We start from the raw sequence: 22,511 nt of genomic DNA, 5'->3' as shown, positions 1-22,511 counted from the left end.
TCCTTGTTGATTTTCTTTAATTGTATGCGGGGGCGTCACCGGCTGGAATGCCCTTGTGTATGTATTTAAAAAACGGTCGAATAAATTTCAATTCAATAGTCTGCCTCCAAAAATAATGCACTTCTTTTTCACTCATTCATATTGTTTCTGCACCCAGTAGTGTTCAGACATGTCATAATGTTGTATTACAGCGTTTAACGTTCAGCGAAGATCAAAGCCATGGCTTTGTGGAGGGAAAGTTCTTCATACAGCGTTGTTATCCTATGCGCAACGCACAGAAAGGTTCCTACTCTGTGGACCACATCACGTGCTTTCCCCTATGGGGAGGGGAGGTAAGGCTCCACACCGGCGTAAATGCCTTTATAGATGCGCTCTAAGCTCCAAACTCTTTGACCAGGCGCCCAGCGTTTGATGTCTGTGGAGGAAGATCGACGATCCAGGCCCAGGATCCTTTCAGCTGGCTTTTATTTTGCCTGCTCAGAAGGCCATGCAGTTAACTTCTCCCTTCTTCCCCTCCCGTGTGTGTACACACACACACACACACACACACACACACACACACACACACACTCAGGCTTCTATTGATTGTGTGAAACCTCAAAGAGACAGTGTGCAAGAAGTTGCTTAGCTGTTTAGCATATTTATATCATAGCATGTTTTTGCTTCAGTGACTGCCCGATGGCGGGGTGGAATAAATATAAAACTCCGATTAGGTTTGGGGTGTACACAGTTGTGTTCAAGGTGTGCTTTTAGCTTGTGGGTGACAATAAAATCAACAGAGAAATCCATTTTCTCAGTAGAGCCCAAACAAGCTTAGCCTTAGAGTAGAATGTAGCCTGCTGTGCTGTGACGCAGTGGATGTAGCCTAAATGGTGCCCTACACCAGTGGATCCCAAATGTTTTTTTTATTTTTTACATTGTATTAAAGTGGAGACTCAGAGCTACAAAATGGTACATCATAAACTGCAGTTGAGGAACAATGAGAAAGTAATTTTGCTTTGAAAGTAGATCAACTTGTAAACTCACTTTTGGGTTTGGTACTACTACTGGAGAGCCCTTCTTTGAGCTGGATAGGCTCTTAAAAAGGAAGAGCCTATCCAGCTCAGCTAGAGGGAGTGATATTCAGTTAGCTGTTTTCACATTTGTGTCTGGAAGTAGCTAGCAAGTTATCTTAGGTGCTTGACTGTGGTTGTTAGTACAGAACACTCAGATCAACCCTTAAAGAGATGGGTGGGGTTAAAGCTTAAGAGGGTGTGAACGATGCTGAATAGGTGTTGTCTACACCTGAATATTCAACGATGCTGAATAGGTGTTGACTACACCTGAATAGTGTAGACAATGGATGGATGCGATTCCTGTCGGATGCCATGGTTGTCCTTAGTTTGAAGATGTATTTTTTTCAATCATACTCAAATTCCACAGATTTCAAAAAGTGTGGAGCATACATTTAGCATTAGCTAGCGAGCCAGCCAGCTAACGTTTGCTAGATAACAGTACACTTTAACTTGACATTGGGCTTATGCAGTTTTACTACGAAATAAATGTTTTTTAAAAGCAGCGTTAGACATGATTGCCTAGACATACTGAAACTCTTGACCAGGCGCCCAGACCAATCCAAATGAATCTCTTGGCATGTCCAGCCCACTCATTACCTCAGCCAATCATGGCTAGCGGAAAAGTTCCTGACTTTTTCTATGGCTAAACCAACTAGGCTCGTAATTTAACAATTGTATTTGTATTTACAGATGGCATGCACGTTTGTACTAAGGCACATGAAAGTTCACATGTTCAAGAAGGCATTTCTGCCCAAAAAACAAATTAAAGTTCAGGGTCAAATGGCTCTCCTGTGAAGTGCGCTTAGTTTCCTGAAACGGGTCACATATTGTATACTTACATATGAAAAAAAGTACACAGTTTAAGTCTAATTTTAACCAGATTTCAACCACAAATGAACAATGCGATTTAAAGATTTGGTCATTTCAAATTGAAGTAAATATCCACCTAAATGTAATATTTTTCCCCTTAGGGATAGCAATAGTAGTGACGTTGGTCTTCTTTTTTTATTTGTATGTTGTAAACAAACATACACACAGAGATTGGGTCGTTTTGGGCTGTTCACTGCTCAGCAAAGATCAAAACGCCTGGACCCATTTACAGTAATTCCTGCCTTTTATTGCTCATTTGAGATTTTTTTGGCTTGTCTGTAATCCTAGATAATGTGTGTTCCTATAGTGCTTGCCTTATCCTCGTGAATATCAGACTGTAAAATAAAACATGGTCAAAGTACTCTAACACACATACAGTTGAAGTCGGAAGTTTATGAACACCGTCCCAACCGTGAAGCACGGGGGTTGCAGCATCATGTTGTGGGGGTGCTTTGCTGCAGGAGGGACTGGTGCACTTCATTAAAACTGGAGTGTTTTTCAACCATTCCATAAATGTATTGTTAACAATCTATAGTTTTGGCAAGTCGGTTAGGACATCTACTTTGTGCATGACACAAGTAATTGTTCCAACAATTGTTTACAGACAGATTATTTCACTTATAATTCACTATATCACAATTCCAGTGGGTCAGAAGTTTACATACACTAAGTTGACTGTGCCTTTTAACAGCTTGGAAAATTCCAGAAAATGATGTCATGGCTTCTGATAGGCTAAGTGACATCATTTGAGTCAATTCGGAGGTGTACCTGTGGATGTGTTTCAAGGCCTACCTTCAAACTCAGTGGCTCTTTGCTTGACATGATGGGAAAATCAAAAGAAATCATCCAAGTCTGGTTTGTCCCTGGGAGCAATTTCCAAACGCCTGAAGGTACCACGTTCATCTGTACAAACAATAATACACAAGTGTAAACACCGTCATACCGCTCAGGAAGGAGATGCGTTCTGTCTCCTGGAGATGAATGTACTTTGATGCGAAAAGTACAAATCAATCCCAGAACAACAGCAAAGGACCTTGTGAAGATGTTGGAGGAAACAAGTACAAAATTATCTATATCCACAGTAAAACGAGTCCTATATTGACATACAGTGAGGGGGGAAAGTATTTGATCCCCTGCTGATTTTGTACGTTTGCCCACTGACAAAGAATTGATCCGACTATAATGTTAATGGTAGGTTTATTTGAACAATGACAGACAGAATCACAACAAAAAAATCCAGAAAAAACGAATGTCAAAAATGTTATAAATTGATTTGCATCTTAATGGGGGACGTAATTATTTGACCCCCTCTCAGTCAGAAAGATTTCTGGCTCCCAGGTGTCTTTTATACAGGTAACGAGAAGAGATTAGGAGCACACTCTTAAAGGGAGTGCTCCTAATCTCAGTTTGTTACCTGTATAAAAGACACCTCTCCACAGAAGCAATCAATCAACCAAACTCTCCACCATGGCCAAGACCAAAGAGCTCTCCAAGTATGTCAGGGAAAAGATTGTAGACCTACACAAGGCTGGAATGGGTTACAAGACCATCGCCAAGCAGCTTGGTGAGAAGGTGACAACAGTTGGTGCGATTATTCGCAAATGGAAGAAACACAAAAGAACTGTCAATCTCCCTCGGCCTGGGGCTCCATGCAAGATCTCACCTCGTGGAGTTGCAATGATCATGAGAACAATGAGGAATCAGCCCAGAAATACACGGCAGGATCTTGTCAATGATCTCAAGGCAGCTGGGACCATAGTCACCAAGAAAACAATTGGTAACACATTACACCGTGAAGGACTGAAATCCTGCAGAGCCCGCAAGGTCCCCCTGCTCAAGAAAGCACATATACATGCCCGTCTGAAGTTTGCCAATGAACAGCTGAATGATTCAGAGGACAACTGGGTGAAAGTGTTGTGGTCAGATGAGACCAAAATGGAGCTCTTTGGCATCAACTCAACTCGCCGTGTTTGGAAGAGGAGGAATGCTGCCTATGACCCCAAGAACACCATCCCCACTGCAAACATGGAGGTGGCCTAGCCAGTCTCCAGACCTTAATCCCATAGAAAATCTGTGGAGGGAGCTGAAGGTTTGAGTTGCCAAACGTCAGTCTCGAAACCTTAATGACTTGGAGAACATCTGCAAAGAGGAGTGGGACAAAATCCCCCCTGAGATGTGTGCAAACCTGCTGGCCAACTACAAGAAACATCTGACCTCTGTGATTGCCAACAAGGGTTTTGCCACCAAGTCATGTTTTGCAGAGGGGTCAAATACGTATTTCCCTCATTAAACAAATCAATTTATAACATTGTGAAAAACTGAGTTTCAATGTATTTGGCTAAGGTGTATGTAAATTTCCGACCTCAACTGTACATGGTTGTTTTGTGCAGTGTTGTAGATGCAAAGCTGATTTTTATGTGAACAGACAATAAAGTAGGATCTTGTCTCATCTCATATCCTCGGTTGGAAAAAGCTGATGTCTTATTGGGTTATAATGAGAGTAGCTCGACCAGAGAGCCCTAAAACGGCCACAGCTCCAGCGTTGGACATACTGTAACTGTCTATCTGTATTACTACAGCACCATACAAGTATAATACTCAGTGTTAACTGCATACAACAGGCAACCACACAACTTTCCAACACTGAGCTCATATCACACCACACTCACACACACACAGAGTTTTCCACAGCTAACCTTGTGGGTTGTTCAGTCCCGTTCTAACCCTACACCTAACCCGTACTCTTACCCTAAGCTTACTAATTATCCATGTATGACATTCCTGGGAGTGTGTAAACTAAAAAAAATATTACCATAGCATTTTTGTATGTTCTGTATAGAACATGTATCAATTGACCAATTTAACACATTTGGGCAAACTCCTGGCAGACTTCTTACAAAATATAGTGTAGGAATGTAATGTTTCACTGGATCAGTCTGAAACTTTGCACACACACTGCTGCCATCTGCCGGCCAAAATGTAAATTACACATAAACTCCTATCTAATTGTATGGTCTTGCTCTTGCATTTCAAATATGATTAGGGGAAAAAAATAAACTGCATGTTTTTTTGTTTGTATTATCTTTTACCAGATATGTATATTCTCCTACATTAATTTCACAGTTCTACAAACTTCAAAGTGTTTCCTTTCAAGTGGCATCAAGAATATGCATATCCTTGCTTCACGTCCTGAGCTACAGGCAGTTAGATTTGGGTATGTCATTTTAGGCAGAAATTGAAGAAAGGGTCCGATCCTTAAGTTCTAACCCTAACGCTAATTCTAACCTTAACCCAAAACCCCCTAGAAATAGCTTTTGAGACTGTTGGGGACTAACAAAATGTCTCCAGTTGGTAAAATGTTTGTTTGTTTACTATTCTTTTGGTCCCCAACATCCACTCACACACACACACACACACACACACACACACACACACACACACACACACACACACACACACACACACACACACACACACACACACACACCAGAAACAGGTCCTGCTATAGTGGGGGTGTACTGCACAGTATAAGACATTGGAGGCAAGCTAGTGGCAGCAAAACATCGTTCAAGATGGAGCTCCACCGCTCCAGTCAGATGAAGCTTGTGATGTGTGCAGTGCACAGCTGACAGTTGGGAAGTGAAGGGAAGGCAACATGACCCAACATCAGATCCAGATCATCCCGAGCAGACTTGTAATTGTTAGGCAGCTGTGTCACAAACTGGCTGGCTATAGCCGCCAGGCCCTCTCTCTTATTTCGGCCACATTCTGTGCTCCAAAGGCTAAGAAAGGAATCTCTGTCACTCGACTGCAAATTCCTGTGTATAAAGTGCTCTCTGAGCTTCTTCTGTGTGTGTGTGTGTGTGTGTGTGTGTGTGTGTGTGTGTGTGTGTGTGTGTGTTTCTGTGTTCACCATTGCGAATATAGCGGCTGGGGGCTGGGAATTAGTGGAGATAAATAGTTTTATCTCATTTGTATTCTCTCAATAGAATATGCTTATCGGCCTAAGCGATATTTGATCCCTCTGTCTTACACAGAAATGGAAATATCATCATAATGTTCACAAACAGTTCAGTCCATCCTCAAGTAATGTAGAGCCTCCACATATTCCTCAAACAAAACAATAAACACACTGTCTTTGTCCCAAATGGCATTCTATTCACTACATAGTACAATGTGGACCCTGGTCAAAATAAGTGCAATATTTTTTTTTACCTTTATTTAACTAGGCAATTCAGTTAAGAACAAAATCTTATTTTCAATGACGGCCTAGGAACAGTGGGTTAACTGCCTTGTTCAGGGGAAGAATGACAGATTTGTACCTTGTCAGCTTGGGGATTCAAACTTGCAACCTTTCAGTTACAAGTCCAATTTCTCTATCCACTAGGCTACGCTGCCGCCCTAATATGTAGGGTATAGGGTGCCATTTGGGACGTACAACATGCATAATGTACGTACCCTACACTAGGGATTTAACCTGGGTAGCCGGCATTCAGGGACTGTCCCGGGAACACTCTTCACATTTCCCAAACAAATTAAATGGCAAGATCTGGGAAATTACAACATTTACCCCAATCTTGCACTAATGCAATTCTTCAAGACACACAAAATGAGCAGCATCAGATTAGCTCAATTTAATACGTATTTACGTCACACAAAGGCGCCATAAACTCAAAGCACACGCATAATTGATACTGCTGGACTACGCAAGCGACCCAGATGCAGTTAATAAACCCTACAGAACAGCCCTACAGTCTAGCCTATAGAAGAACACATGCCTCTTTGAGCTGTCATTGTGACTCTTCAGACTAGACCAAAATGTGGTAGGCTTATGCTCAGTTCACTGCATAGGCATCTCTGTCACAGACAGAAGAAAAAAAACTTCTCCTGTCCTAGAGCCTAGGCTATTTTCCTATCCAGTCCCAATCCCACTTAAACCCGAACTCTTGACTCGTGTCTTGGATGAAAATTCCTAACTTTATTCTGCAATGCATAGGTTGCATTATCGAAGCACATGTTTGGCCTATGCTTATACAAATACCATCATAGCATTTTCCCTGCTTTTGCGTTGTCTCGTACTTGCTGCCGATATGAGAGCTTCGGTAGAGAATGTGTGGTCAACAGACGGTATGAGAGTAGATCTTTTTATTTTTTTAACCTTTATTTAACTAGGCAAGTCAGTTAAGAACAAATTCTTATTTTCAAAGACGGCCTAGGAACAGTGGGTTAACTGCCTGTTCAGGGGCAGAACGACAACCTTCCGGTTACTAGTCCAACGCTCTAACCACTAGGCTACCCTGCCGCCCCAATGAATATTTGAAAACAGAGTTGGTCCCTGTTAAGATACCTTGATATTGAAACTTATGTCCACTCTTCATCTCTCTTTCGTCTCTCCTCCCGTTATTCGTGAGCTAATCTGCTGTCTGTATTACCATCAACTCGATTTGACCAAATATAGGAGATATTCTGTCATTCAGTGTCATTCGTTATCTAGCAAGCTCAGCAACTTTGGTCATTTGCCTTTTGTTTGACTGCAGTTTGTATGTTCCACAACACTATACAAGGGGCGCTCTGTGTCGCGGTAGCCCACTGCTGAAATGCGCTGAATTGAATTGAGGAACATGATAGCGCTCTGAGTCTATGAACGGCCTGTTTCACAATTCACAACAATGTCATTGGCGATCAAAGATAGTTACTCTGCCGTTACTAAATATCAGTTTAATTTGCTCTGAAATCTTTACATAGTGGTGTAGGCAAGCCGACAAGGTGGCGCAGCAGCCCTCTTATTTGAGGAGAACCCTGGCATAGTGACCATATCTTGGCTTTGAACTTTTGAAGTGGGAACTTCCTATTTGGGCACTTTAATTTATGCTGTATTTCCCCGGACTCTCGGGATAAATATGAATTATTCCGGTGTTGAAACTTGGTACATTTTCTGGAAAATATGAATCCCTACTGTACACAGACCCTATTAAACAGCTTTGGTATAATTCCATTCCTCCGTTTTCTGTCTCTCTTGTTGTTTGACTTGTTTCCTCCAGTGCACTTTTCTTTCCTCCTTCGCCAGCTAGCACAGTGGATCTGGGCCGAACCGGCTGAGAGTCGGGTCACTCGGCTGAGAGTCAGACTCTGCCGACGTCGCGTGGCCCAAGTCTGTTCGGCAGTATTACTTATGGCTAGGATGCGGGGATTGAGCTCAGGCCGATTCCGGTGTGAGTTATCTGGGCCAAATGTATTACTTGGGGCTCGGGACGATTGAGGCAGATGACTACTCTCTGGCAGATGATTACATGGACTTCTTTATATAATGAACATTTCACAATTTATTTTTCTATATTTTCTCATTTGTTTCTGTGATCAAAAAAATACAAGTCCTGTGAAGTATTTTAATACTTTGATACTTTGTGCAAGGCAATTGATGAGCATGAAAAACTTTGTGGACGGGGCCTCTCTAGTGGCGCAGTGACCGAAGGCACTGCACCGCAGGGAAAACTGTTTTGCTACAGATGCTGGTTTGAGACCCGACCGGGAGAGCCATGAGACCTCGCACAATTGGCCCAGCATTGTCCGAGTTAGAAGAGGGTTTTTCCGGCCCTTGATGTCTTTCTTCCATCGCGCTGTAGCGACTCCCGTGGCGGGCTAGGGAGTTTGTTTAAATTTGCATTGGGCGGCTTGTGGGGAATTCTGGTAAAATGCCAGCAAAGTTGGCTGAATTCCGGTAGACGGAAACGGCCCGATGTACTTGGGCCGATTCTGGGCCGTCATTCATTTTGATTCCGGGCCGAGTCCAACACCTGATTCTGGGCCGATTTAATCAGTTCCGGCCCCCTGGAAGAGGGCAGCTTCTGGGACGATTCCTCATTGCTAGCTGGGTCTCTTCCCCTCTTTTGCTTGCTTTTATTTACCACAGTGGCCTTTGGTTGCGTGTTATAAATAGCTGTAATGAATTCCCTCTGCTAGCTAAGCCTGTGCTGCTATGCTCTGTCAGAGCTCTGCTCTGGGTGCTTGCACCCTTGTTATTTTCCCATTATCCTCACCTCCCAGTCCATTGGACTAAGTGACAGTTGGAGTTTTTGCAGCTGTGTGTGTGTATCTCAGGTGGCTGGTGACACCCTAATTTGGGACATGCTCATGAGAGACCCTCTCTCTTATTTCGGCCACATTCTGTGCTCCAAAGGCTAAGAAAGGAATCTCTGTCACTCGACTGCAAATTCCTGTGTATAAAGTGCTCTCTGAGCTTCTGTGTGTGTGTGTGTGTGTGTGTGTGTGTGAGTGTGTGTGTGTGTGTGTGTGTGTGTGTGTGTGTGTGTGTGTGCGTGCGTGCGTGCGTGCGTGCGTGCGTGCATGCGTGCGTGTGTTTGTGCATACTGCATCCTGTTTCTGTGTGTTAAAGGTGGTGTTAAAGGACCTCAAGGATGCCACTGTTTTCATGTCACTATATGAGGAAGGGCTATTATTACCTGTTGGCTGCAGTGACCCAGGCTCTGCAGGCTTGTAGAGGCCCATTAGTCTGGAGGAAGAGGGAGTAGAGAGGTAGAGCCTCAGGACTCTGTCTGCAGATACCTCACTCACTGCAGCCTGCAATCTGGCCCAGCTCAAATGACTGGAAGGACTTAGATCAGGACCAATATTAAAAGTGTCTCAGAATAAGTGACGATCTAGGATCAGTTTTCCCTTTTAGATGATAATGAATGGGATAATATGGACAGGGAGGACCAGATCCTAGATCAGCACTCCTATTCTGAGACATTTTGTGAATATAGGCCCATAGGGATATAAACACAGCAACAAAAGAAACTTCCTCTCACTGTCAACTGCGTTTATTTTCAGCAAACTTAACATGTGTAAATATTTGTATGAACATAACAAGATTCAACAACTGAGACATAAGCTGAACAAGTTCCACAGACATGTGACTAACAGAAATTGAATAATGTGTCCCTGAACCAAGGAGGGGGGGTCAAAATGAAAAGTAACAGTCAGTATCTGATGTGGCCACCAGCTACATTAAGTACTGCAGTGCATCTCCTCCTCATGGACTGAACCAGATTTGCCAGTTCTTCCTGTGAGATGTTACCCCGCTCTTCCACCAAGGCACCTGCAAGTTCCCGGACATTTCTGGGGGGAATGGCCCTAGCCCTCCCCCTCCGATCCAACAGGTCCCAGATGGCATTGAGATCCGGGCTCTTCACTGGCCATGGCAGAACACTGACATTCCTGTCTTGCAGGAAATCACGCACAGAACGAGCAGTATGGCTAGTGGAATTGTCATGCTGGAGGGTCATGTCAGGATGAGCCTGCAGGAAGGGTACCACATGAGGGAGGAGGATGTCTTCCCTGTAACGCACAGCGTTGAGATTGCCTGCAATGACAACAAGCTCAGTCCGATGATGCTGTGACACACCACCCCAGACCATGACGGACCCCCCACCTCCAAATTGATCCCGCTCCAGAGTACAGTCCTCAGTGTAATGCTCATTCCATCGACGATATACTCAAATCCGACCATCACCCCTGGTGAGACAAAACCGTGACTCATCAGTGAAGAGCAATTTTTGCCAGTCCTGTCTGGTCCAGCGACGGTGGGTTTGTACCCATAGGCGACATTGTTGCCAGTGATGTCTGGTGAGAACCTGCCTTACTACAGGCCTGCAAGCCCTCAGTCCAGCCTCTCTCAGAATATTGCGGACAGTCTAAGCACTGATGGAGGGATTGTGCGTTCCTGATGTAACTCGGGCAGTTGTTGCTGCCATCCTGTACCTGTCCCTGCAGGTGTAATGTTCGGATGTACCGATCCTGTGCAGATGTTGTTACACATGGTCTGCCACTGCGAGGACGATCAGCTGTCCATCCTGTCTCCCTGTAGCGCTGTCTTAGACGTCTCACAGTACGGATATTGCAATGTATTGCCCTGGCCACATCTGCAGTCCTCATGCCTCCTTGCAGCATGGCTAAGGCACGTTCACGCAGATGAGCAGGGACCCTGGGCATCTTTATTTTGGTGTTTTTCAGAGTCAGTAGAAAGGCCTCTTTAGTGTCCTAAGTTTTCATAACTGTGACCTTAATCGCCTACCGTCTGTAAGCTGTTAGTGTCTTAACAACCTGTTCCACAGGTGCATGTTCATGAATTGTTTATGGTTCATTGAACAAGGATAGGAAACAGTGTTTAAACCCTTTACAATCACGATCTGTGAAGTTATTAGGATTTTTACGAATTATCTTTGAAAGACAGAGTACTGAAAAAGGGACGTTTCTTTTTTTGATGAGTTGATCTATCTGTAATTGGGTGACTATTCCATGACTATTTATTGGAGCTGGCTCCCTCTCATTCTTCTTAGCGGAAACAAACCCATCTACCGTATTAAATTCAAGCGTATGCCTGAGATGGAACTAGAAGGGCACTATTCTTGCTCCCTCTCACACTTTAATTCTCTAACTCAACCCACGCTTTTCTCCCCCTCTGTCTCTTTTTCCCCCCCTGGTGTAATCAAATTCACCAGAGCAAACATAAATGTTTGAAGACAAGCTTGAGGAGCGATTCGGAAGTCAGGAAATGCATGCAAAATGAACCGACTGCTATATTTAGATAGCCTTGAATGACAGAGGAAAGAGATGAATAGGACTACCAGTGTCAACACCGCTGTCTGTTCTCGTCTGCCGAGGAGTGCCAAAAGACATTCTCATCAGCTTTAGACAATGACTATGCTAAGAGCCTATGCAAATATGTGTGCGCTAGTAATTCTCTCCCTCTTGCTCTGTGTCTCTTTGTTTGTCTCTTTCTGTTGTCGCTCTGTTTGTCTGTTCTGCCCGGGTCTGTCTGTGTCCACAGAGCTTATTTTAGCGCCCCTCCGGGTTCCGGACGTCCTCCGCAGCAGTTAGATGCGTCTGTACCCTGATCTGTGACAATGACAATGAAAGGCTTGTCGAGTAGCCGGAGACACCATCACACAGTGACCTGTGACCCCTCCTATGACTCCATGACCCTGGGGCGCCAAGCCCGGCCCTACCTGCTGAACCCAGGCGATGCCCACCCGGCCGACCACCCGTACTATGCCCAGCGAAGCTCCTTCCAGTCTGAGTGCGGGCCCTACTCTGACCTGGCTAGCAGCACCTTCCCCCGAAGACAATACAGCTCCCACCACGAACTGAAGGATGAGTGTGCTGTGGTGCCTTACACCGGAGGCCAAGGGGGAAGCATTAAGGGGGGCGGTGGTGGAGGAGGAGGAAGCAACAACCGAATTCCACCGAATCTTCTGGAGCAGTTTGAGCGGCAGGCGCCGGTGCGGCACGACGGCTACCACACGCTGCAGTACAAGCGCACAGCGGTGGAGCACCAGCGCAGCGACAGCCCCGGAAGGATCCGCCATCTTGTCCACTCGGTCCAGAAACTCTTCACCAAGTCCCACTCCCTGGAGGGCCCATCGGGGGGCAGGGTGAACGGGGGCAAGGCCAGCCCCGACGACCCGCCCTCCAATTCAGGCACCCTGAAGCACAGCAGCAAGCGCAGCAAGAGCAAAGACCGCAGTAGGTCAGAGCCCAAGATGCGCTCGGCCATCTCAGGCTACTGGAGCTCGGACGACACCCTGGACCGTGAGATGTGCCTGTACCATCACCACAGCCCCAGCCCGGGAGGCATGCCCTCGGGGGTGATGACCATGGGCCGCCACCCAGAGAAGTCCCAGTCACAGTACTTCATGGAGCAGTACAACACCATCAGCGCCCACTCGCTGAAGACGTCGCGGAGCAACAATGACGTCAAGTGTTCTACGTGCGCCGGGTTGCCAGGACTGGGCACAGGCATGGACGGAACTGGCCAGCTGCTGAAGAAGAGCTCTTGGTCATCCACACTGACGGTCAGCAGGGCAAGGGAGGTCTACCAGAAGGCATCGGTCAACCTGGACAAAGCCCTTGTCAAGGCTGAGACCTGCCAGCAGGGGGGCCGCCCGACCTTTCAATTCCTCCAGGTATGACAACAACTCTTCTTCTTCTCCAGAACTCCCATCTTCACACCTCTATATCCATCCATCCATCCATCCATGTCCTCCCAGAGACTCATATGTGTGTGTGTGGAGACCCCTGGTCCCCTGCATGTCCACTGTCCCTTGAGACAGAGATGGAGAAGGGGAGAGGAGAGGAGGTAAGGAGGAGCAGACTTAATCTCTCTCTCTCTATCAGCCACTCTTTGGGGACAAAAAAATGTTTAATGTGACACATCCTCATCTGTGTTGAATGTGAGACGTTCTCATTTGTGTTGAATGTGAGACATCATCATTTGTGTTGAATGTTAGATGTCCTCATGTGTTGAATGTGAGACGTCCTCATTTGTGTTGAATATGAGACTTCCTCCTTTGTGTTGAACGTGAGACGTCATCCTCCTCACATTTAAGGTGATGCATCCTGTTCCATATCATCCCGGGTTGTGGACCCCATTTCATTTGTCTCGTGTCCTTTACATCATTACACGTATGTGCGTTTGTAATGTCCTGTGACAGCCTTGTAGCTGATTTGGTTCTGGGTGCTGAAATGACTGTGTTTGTGCTTGTGGATTTCTATGTGGAAGAATTGCTTGTGGAGCCATTACTTATTTATATTATCAACTGGATTAGCCTCTAAGCTGATCTTTTACAATCACTGCATGCAGTATATTTACTTGGAAATCAGCATGATCCCATACACAGGACGTGGACATAGTCTGAACGGGCTGCTGACGTAAGATCAGAGAGAGGGGAACAGAATGAATGCAAAGTGGAGAAAAGCACATATCCCTGAGCCTGGTGGCACCACTGTGCTCTCTCTCTCGCTCTCTGTTTGTTTGGGAGAAGATGAAAGAGGAAATGATTCAACTCGGACACATCCCCCCTCATCTGACTGGGTGAACTGCAAACAGAAGCCCGGGGGGGGAGGCGAGGAAGAGAAAGAGAGAGAGGGACTAAGAGATAATAGGAGAATGAGAGAGACACGGAGAGAGGCACGAAGAGAGAGAGAGAGAGACACGGAGAGAGAGAGAGACATAGAGAGACAGAGAGAGTGAGAGAGACCCGGAGAGAGAGAAAGAGACACGGAGAGAGAGAGAAAGAGACACGGGGAGAGAGAGAGAGAGACAGAAAGACAGACAGAGAGAGAGAGAGAGAAAGAGACACGGAGAGAGAGAGAGAGACACAGAGACACGGATACACAGAGAGAGACACTGAGACACGGAGAGAGAGGGAAATAGAGACATAGTGTGGAGAGGGAAAGACTGGAAGAGAGAGAGAAAGTAAGAAGGACTAAGAGAGAGATCTTTGCAGCCATGCATTTTAACAGCTTCTCCAATCGATCAGATCAAGGACGGGTGGTGTTCTTGCAGCAGTAGCAGCATTCCTCCTGTCCCGACCTGAAAAAAAGCTGGCGCTCTCTTTCTTTAACAGAGCGAGGGAAGACAAAAAAGAAGCACTGTCAAAGAAGAGACAGGACACTTTTCACAGGCGAGCACTTTTGAAATTCGAAAAAGAAGCAGAACTTCTTTTTCGATTTGGAGTGACATGTTGTTTAATTCTCCTGCTGCGATGTGATCTTGTTTTCCGCATCTCGCCGTTCACACACACTTACAGTTGTCCCCATTCACACACGTACGCATGCACACACACACACACACACATTGACACTCAGCCAATCTCCTCCCAGGGTCAAAGTTCCTCGGCAGTGTATTGAACCTCTCGAATGTAGATGGCCGTACAGTGCTTCTGTTTGTGTAATACTTTAGCTTTATTTGGCAGGGTGTTATGTTTGTTTCTGTTTTAGATGACAAGAGACATTGGCTGCATTCCAAACATGTAAAAGACACACCCTCTCCCCTCAGCCCTCAAATGAAGTGGGCACTTCTGATGACATACCATGACGTAGGATGAGTTGACACTTGTGGCATATAATTGGTGTCATTCGAGTCCTCACCAGTTCCTAGATATTCTCTCTCTTTGGCATTTTTCGCTTGTTAACCCTGAGGTCAAAAACGAGTTGTCTCCCTAGTAAACGGCCTGTTGAATGATTCTCATGCCATTGATTATTCAGACACTCTGCTTCTATTCTAAATGACACCCTATTCCCTATATAGTGCACTACTTTTATCCAGAGCCCTTATAGGCCATTTGGGATGCAATCTTCTCTCCGTAGTGCTCCTCTCTGCCTTTCGCCTCCACATCAACCCCCCTAAAAGCCACTCACACTGGAGACCAGCAGTGCTGGGGCAGAACACAACTTCCTTTGTTTATTCTCTCCCTTTTCCACGGAGGCGGAGATGTCTTCTTTGCCTGCCTCTTTTTACACATTCATTAAGACAGACAGACAGGGTTGGAGAGTTTAGACATTTCAGTCCAAACAGTTCACTCCTCAGTTTGATATGCGACTGGGAGCAGCACAAAGGAGGGCCTCTGGTCTCTACACTCTATTGGTATGGTTCTAATACACCCCATTCAGAGTAACATTTGCGGTTACCATTGATCAGTGCTGTGACTTCAGCGGTTGGCGGCTGGGTGGGTATAGAGCATGGTTTGGACAATCCTATTCCCGGGCTGGGATTGGCTGGGACAGGGTTTAGCCAGGGTTCAGAGTTGGGTGTTTAGATGAGGGGGTCATCGCTCTGACAACGGTCACTGGCATGTTCTCACGGTCTTCGGCCCACAGGTGCCCCAGGACGAGTGGAGTGGGGGATTCTCGCCCCTGGGGAAGGATGAGGAGATCCCATGTCGGCGGATGCGCAGCGGCAGCTACATCAAGGCCATGGCAGAAGAAGACAGTGGTGACTCAGACTGCAGCCCCAAGCCCTCGCCAAAGGTGCAGGCACGCCGGGCCAGCTACCTGAAGGCCACACAGCCATCGCTCACCGAGATGACCACCCTCAAGTGAGTAGATGCGTACTAGCTCTTCCCTTATGTTCGATTTGGCCGACACCGTTTATGTTCCGAGTTAATTTGACCCACACGGTAAGTACATCAAGATCATAAATATATAATTTTACCCTGCCAAAATGTATTTTCTGGTAGCTGAGAATGTCCTCTTTCATATGCCTTTTCCCCTGAGTTGATCGTCCCAACTGTTCAAAATGTATAGCCAAATGTTTGATTACTATACCAAAGTCGTAAATCAATCAGATTATGACATTTTTTGCATTTCTTTTGCCAAACTTCGGATCACTGTCCCTCTGAACATCACAGGGAAAACATACTTATATCCTTGTGATCATCATTGGTAAAGCTCTGCTGCACATTTGTCTCTAGCACAAAGATCAAGGTCAATGTCAAATTTACTTCCAATTTACTTCAGATCATACTTACAGTATATCTAAGTGATCGGCTTGGTTGCACCCTTCCCGTGCAAAAAGCAGCTTGTTTCTAGGTTCAAAGGTTACATAGGTCAAATTGCTGGTGGCAAACTGTGGATCAAATTCATTTCAGATCGGTGTTCCTCAGCCTCTGAGCATCACAGGGAAATCATATACAGCGTATGTAATGTAGGCGCAGGGAGTCAGGAAGCAGGTGTAGTTAGGGAGTTTAATAACAATGAGCGATACAAAACAAGAGAAGCGTCTGACATGGAAACACAAACAATACTACCTGCTGAATGATAACAAAAGAATGCTATATAAAGGGTAATTAATCAAGGGAGAAATGAAGTCCAGGTGTGACTGATGAGACGCAGGTGTGCGTAAAGATGGTTGCCAAGACAGGTGGTTAGTAAACCTGCGACGTCGAGTACTGGAGAGGACGACGCCGGCCAGGAGGACGGACCCGAGGTGGAATTCTTGGATGATGTTGGGATCTAGAATGTCATCCACCGGAACCCAACACTGCTCTTCTGGATCTTACCCCTCCCAGACCACCAGTTACTGGAGCCGATCCCCACGACATCGGGAGTCCAGGAGTGATCTGATAGCATAGACGGAGCACCCCTCGATGTCCAAGGGAGGCTGAGGGATGTCATTGGGGAAGGCATCAGCCAGAGGGCCAGGAACCACGTTACTTAGTGGGGAGTTGTAATCTGTAAGTTACCTCGTTGACCCTCCGGAGGACCTTGAACGGCCCCACGAACCGGGGACTCAGCTTCTTACAGGGTAGGCGGAGCGGGAGGTTCCTGGTGGAGAGCCAGACATGTTCACCAGGATGGAACACAGGAGTCTCACTGCGGTGGCAGTTTGCCTGCTCTTTCTGATGGTGGGCTGGAGTCTCATGTGGACATTGTTCCATACCTCGTCTGAGCGCCTGAACCACTCGTCCACCGCAGGAGCTTTGGTCTCGCTTGGAGTCCACTGAGCCAAGACTGGCTGTTAACCCAAAACACAGTGGAAGGGAGTCAGCTCGGTGGAGGAGTGTCAAATCAAATCAAATTTGATTTGTCACATGCACCGAATACAACAGTGAACTGTGAAATGCTTACTTACAAGCCCTTAACCAACAGTGCAGTTCAGTTCAAGAAATAGAATATTTACAAAATAAACTAAAGTAACACAGTAGAATTACATAACAATAAAGAGGCGATATACAGGGGGCCCGGTACCAAGTAAATGTGTGGGGGTACAGGTTAGTTGAGGTAATTTGTACATGTAGGTAAGGGAGAGCATCCTGGCTGGTTGTATCACTGCCTGATATGGCAACTGCCCGGCCTCCAACCGCAAGGCACTACAGAGGGTAGTGCGTACAGCCCAGTACATCACTTGGGCCAAGCTTTCTGCCATCCAGGACCTCTATACCAGGCGGTGTCAGAGGAAGGCCCTAAAAATTGGCAGACTACAGCCAATTTTTCTCTCTACTACTGTTCTCTCTACTACCGCACAGCAAGAGGTACAGGAGTGCCAACTCTAGGTCCAAGAGGCTTCTAAACAGCTTCTACCCTGTAGCCATAAGACTACTGAACATCTAATCAAATGACTACCCATAATTTTTGCATTGCCCCCCCCTCCCCTCTTTTACGCTGCTGCTACTCTCTGTTACTTATCTAGGCATAGTCACTATAATAACTCTACCCACATGTGCAGTTGAAGTCGGAAGTTAACGTACACCTTAGCCAAATACATTTAAACTCAGTTTCACAATTCCTGGCATTTAATCCTTAGTTAAAATTTCCTGTTTTAGGTCAGTTAGGATCACCACTTTATTTTAAGAATGTGAAATGTCAGAATAATTGTAGAGAGAATGATTTATTTCAGCATTTATTTCTTTCATCACATTCCCAGTGGGTCAGAAGTTTACATACACTCAATTAGTATTTGGTAGCATCGCCTTTAAATTGTTTAAGGCATTTTGCCACAACTTTGGAAGTATGCTCGGGGTTATTGTCCATTTGGAAGACCCATTGCGACCAAGCTTTAAGGACTTGTAAGTAAGCATTTCACTGTAAGGTCTACCTACATCTGTTGTATTCGGTGCATGTGACAAATACAATTTGATTTGCTTAGTCCTAAAAATGCTTAGTCCTGGCTGGTTCACCCCTACATTTACTTTAACAAACAGTATAGTTATCCATAATTCTAACATTAACTTTTCTCATCACGGTCATAATTACAGATCAGTATCTCAATGCATTCCTAGTCTAAATTACTATACATTTCACAGTGTGTAGACCTCCACAATCAACTTGATACCCCAAATAATTGATTTTGGACCTGTCTCAATCAATTACGGGCACAGTTGACCAACCCCCTCCCTTGCCAAGTGGTTAGAGCTTTGGGCCAGTAACAGAAAGGTTGCTGGATCGAATCCCCGAGCTGACAAGGTAAGAATATGTTGTTCTGAGCAAGACAGTTAACCCACTGTCCTCTGAGCGCTGTGGATGTTGATTATGGCAGCCCTCCACACCTCTCTGATTCAGAGGGGTTGGGTTAAATGCCGAAAACACAATTCAGTTGTACAACTGACGAGATATCCCCCTTTCCCTCCCTGGCACTCAATCTTCTGACGTCTCTTCATTTTCTTCTTCAGATAGCTTTACAGTTCATCTTCCCAATGGCAGTGGTGGAATAAGTACACCATTTTCAAGATACCTTGAAAGAAAATGACTCATGTGAAAGTCACCCAGTAAAATACTACTTCAGTAAAAGTCTGAAAATATTTGGTTTTAAATGTACTTGCAGTAAGTATCAAAAGTAAAAGTATATACAGTGGGCTCCAAAATTACTGGTACCCCTGACTGGCAATGCACAAACAATTCTTAAACAAATATAAACAATATAATTATAGAGAAACTCAAAATACCAATATGTGAGAAATACTGTACTTTATTAATGTTTCAATGGAACCAACCAAAATAAATGTATTGATTTAACAACACTGTCATCTCAGATTTTCAAAATATGCTTTTGAACCATAGCTAAACAAACATTTCTGTAAGAGTATTGATAGCCTAGCATAGCATTAAGCATAGCATTCAGCATGCAACATTTTCACAAAAACAAGAAAAGCATTCAAATAAAATAATTTACCTTTGAAGAACTTCAGATGTTTTCAATGAGGAGACTCTCAGTTAGATAGCAAATGTTCAGTTTTTCCAAAAAGATTATTTGTGTAGGACAAATCGCTCCGTTTTGTTCATCACGTTTGGGTAAGAAAACCCCCGAAAATTAAGTCATTACAAACCAAACTTTTTTCCAAATTAACTCCATAATATCGACAGAAACATGGCAAACGTTGTTTAGAATCAATCCTCAATGTGTTTTTCACATATCTATCGGTGATAAATCATTCGTGGCAGTTTGGTTTCTCCTCTGAAGAAAATGGAACGCGCATGGACCTGGAGATTACGCAATAATTTCGACGGAGGACACCGGGCGGACACCTGGTAAATGTAGTCTCTTATGGTCAATCTTCCAATGATATGCCTACAAATACGTCACAATGCTGCAGACACCTTGGGGAAACGACAGAAAGTGCAGGCTCATTCCTGGCGCATTCACAGCCATATAAGGAGACATTGGAACACAGGGCATTCAAAATCTGGACCATTTCCTGTATGAAATTTCATCTTGGTTTCACCTGTAGCATTAGTTCTGGGGCACTCACAGATAATATCTTTGCAGTTTTGGAAACGTCAGAGTTTTTTTTTTCCAAAGCTGTCAATTACATGCATAGTCGAGCATCTTTTCGTGACAAAATATCTTGTTTAAAACGGGAACGTTTTTTATCCAAAAATTAAAAGAGCGCCCCCTATCTCGAAGAAGTTAAGAGGCTCCTCTGTCCTCCACTCGTTACCTGTATTAATGGCACCTGTTTGAACTTGTTATCAGTATAAAAGACACCTGTCCACAACTTCAAACAGTCACACTCCAAACTCCACTATGTCCAAGACCAAAGAGCTGTCAAAGGACACCAGAAACAAAATTGTAGACATGCACCAGGCTGGGAAGACTGAATCTGCAATAGGTCAGCAGCTTGGTTTGAAGAAATCAACTGTGGGAGCAATTATTAGGAAATGGAAGACATACAAGACCACTGATAATCTCCCTCGATCTGGGGCTCCACGCAAGATCTAACCCCGTGGGGTCAAAATGATCACAAGAACGGTGAGCAAAATCCCAGAACCACACGGGGGGACCTAGTGAATGACCTGCAGAGAGCTGGGACCAAAGCCTACCATCAGTAACACACTACGCTGCCAGGGACTCAAATCCTGCAGTGCCAGACGTGTCCCCCTGCTTAAGCCAGTACATGTCCAGGCCCGTCTGAAGTTTGCTAGAGAGCATTTGGATGATCCAGAAGAAGATTGGAAGAATGTCATCTGACCATATGACACCAAAATAGAACTTTTTGGGGAAAAATCAACTCGTCGTGTTTGGAGGACAAAGAATACTGAGTTGCATCCAAAGAACACCATACCTACTGTGAAGCATGGGGGTGGAAACATCATGCTTTGGGGCTGTTTTTCTGCAAAGGGACCAGGATGACTGATCCGTGTAAAGGAAAATGAATGGTGCCATGTATCGTGAGATTTTGAGTGAAAACCTCCTTCCATCAGCAAGGGCATTAAAGATGAAACGTGGCTGGGTCTTTCAGCATGACAATGATCCCAAAAACACTGCCCGGGCAACGAAGGAGTGGCTTCGTAAGAAGCATTTCAAGGTCCTGGAGTGGCCTAGCCAGTCTCCAGATCTCAACCCCATAGAAAATCTTTGGAGGGAATTGAAAGTCCGTGTTGCCCAGCAACAGCCCCAAAACATCACTGCTCTAGAGGAGATCTGCATAGAGGAATGGGCCAAATACCAGCAACAGTGTGTGAAAACCTTGTGAAGACTTACAGAAAACGTTTGACCTCTGTCATTGCCAACAAAGGGTATATAACAAAGTATTGAGATAAACTTTTGTTATTGACCAAATACTTATTTTCCACCATAATTTGCAAATAAATAAATTAAAAATCCTACAATGTGATTTTCTGGATTTTTTCCCCTAATTTTGTCTGTCATAGTTGAAGTGTACCTATGATGAAAATTACAGGCCTCTCTCATCTTTTTAAGTGGGAGAACTTGCACAATTGGTGGCTGACTTCCGGCGCCGACAGAGATGGCCGCCTCGCTTCGCATTCCACTAGCCACTTTAACTATGCCACTTTGTTTACATACTCATCTCATATGTATATACTGTACTCGATACCATCTACTGTATCTTGCCTATGCTGCTCTGTACCATCACTCATTCATATATCCTTATGTACATATTCTTTATCCCCTTACACTGTGTATAAGACAGTAGTTTAGGAATTGTTAGTTAGATTACTTGTTGGTTATTACTGCATTGTCGGAACTAGAAGCACAAGCATTTCGCTACACTCGCATTAACATCTGCTAACCATGTGTATGTGACAAATAAAATTTGATTTGATTTGATTTGACTAAATATTTAAAGATTTTAGTTGGTTCCATTGAAACATTAATAAAGTACAGTATTTCTCACATGTTGGTGTTTTGAGTTTCTCTATATAATTATATTGTTTATATTTTTTTAAGTATTGTTTGTGCATTGTCAGTCAGGGGTGCCAGTAATTTGAGCCCACTGTATCATTTAAAATATATTATAGTAAGCAAACCAGACAACGCAATTTTCATGTTTTCAGCCAGGGGCACAATAAGAAGAAAAGAAGCAGGGATGACCAGGGATGTTCTCTTGATAAGTGTGTAAATTAGACAATTTTCCTGTCCTGCTAAACATTCAAAATGTAAAAAGTACTTTTGGGTGTCAGGGAAAATGTAAGGAGTAAAAAGTATCTTATTCTCTTCGGGAATATAGTGGAGTAAAAGTAAAAGTTGTCAAAAATATAAATAGTAAAGTAAAGTACAAATACCCCATATGTTTACTTATGTACTTTACACCACTGCCCAATGGCACACATGTTCAAAGTGGATGGCCCATGATAAAGTCCCGATTTCAATGTCTGAGGCATAATTGGACTTTCCCAAACAGACTAATGTCTCACTTGGGCCACCACCACCTTTACCATCCATTCTGTCTTGTCCATTTGCCAACCAGTTATACCAGTAACATGAGAGATGTTTGGAATGGTTCTCTCCCAATGCTCGCTCCACCAGACCAGGTTGCTGGCTCGGTCTCAGGTCTCACGATAGAAGTG

The 22,511-nt window shown here is 44.6% G+C and overlaps 1 protein-coding gene across 5 annotated transcripts in view; it reads left to right on the top strand.

The window, feature by feature from the left end:
- The window catches only part of dlgap1b (discs, large (Drosophila) homolog-associated protein 1b), a 231,801-nt gene that overhangs the window by 85,597 nt on the left and 123,693 nt on the right, over positions 1 to 22,511 (top strand). For all 5 annotated transcript variants that reach the window (XR_003863768.2, XM_065019543.1, XM_029661525.2 and 2 more), the window contains exons 3-4: positions 11,755 to 12,889; positions 15,585 to 15,802. Coding sequence is in view for 4 of the 5 variants with exons in the window: in XM_065019543.1 (XP_064875615.1) it covers positions 11,831 to 12,889; positions 15,585 to 15,802 (1,277 nt within the window). In the remaining variant the exon portion in view is untranslated. The remainder of the gene's footprint in view (positions 1 to 11,754; positions 12,890 to 15,584; positions 15,803 to 22,511) is intronic.

Source organism: Oncorhynchus nerka, linkage group LG6 (genome assembly GCF_034236695.1).
Source record: "Oncorhynchus nerka isolate Pitt River linkage group LG6, Oner_Uvic_2.0, whole genome shotgun sequence".
NCBI lineage: Eukaryota > Metazoa > Chordata > Actinopteri > Salmoniformes > Salmonidae > Oncorhynchus > Oncorhynchus nerka.
Note: the sequence above shows the minus strand (reverse complement) of the source record. Positions and strands in the feature narration are given on the sequence as shown.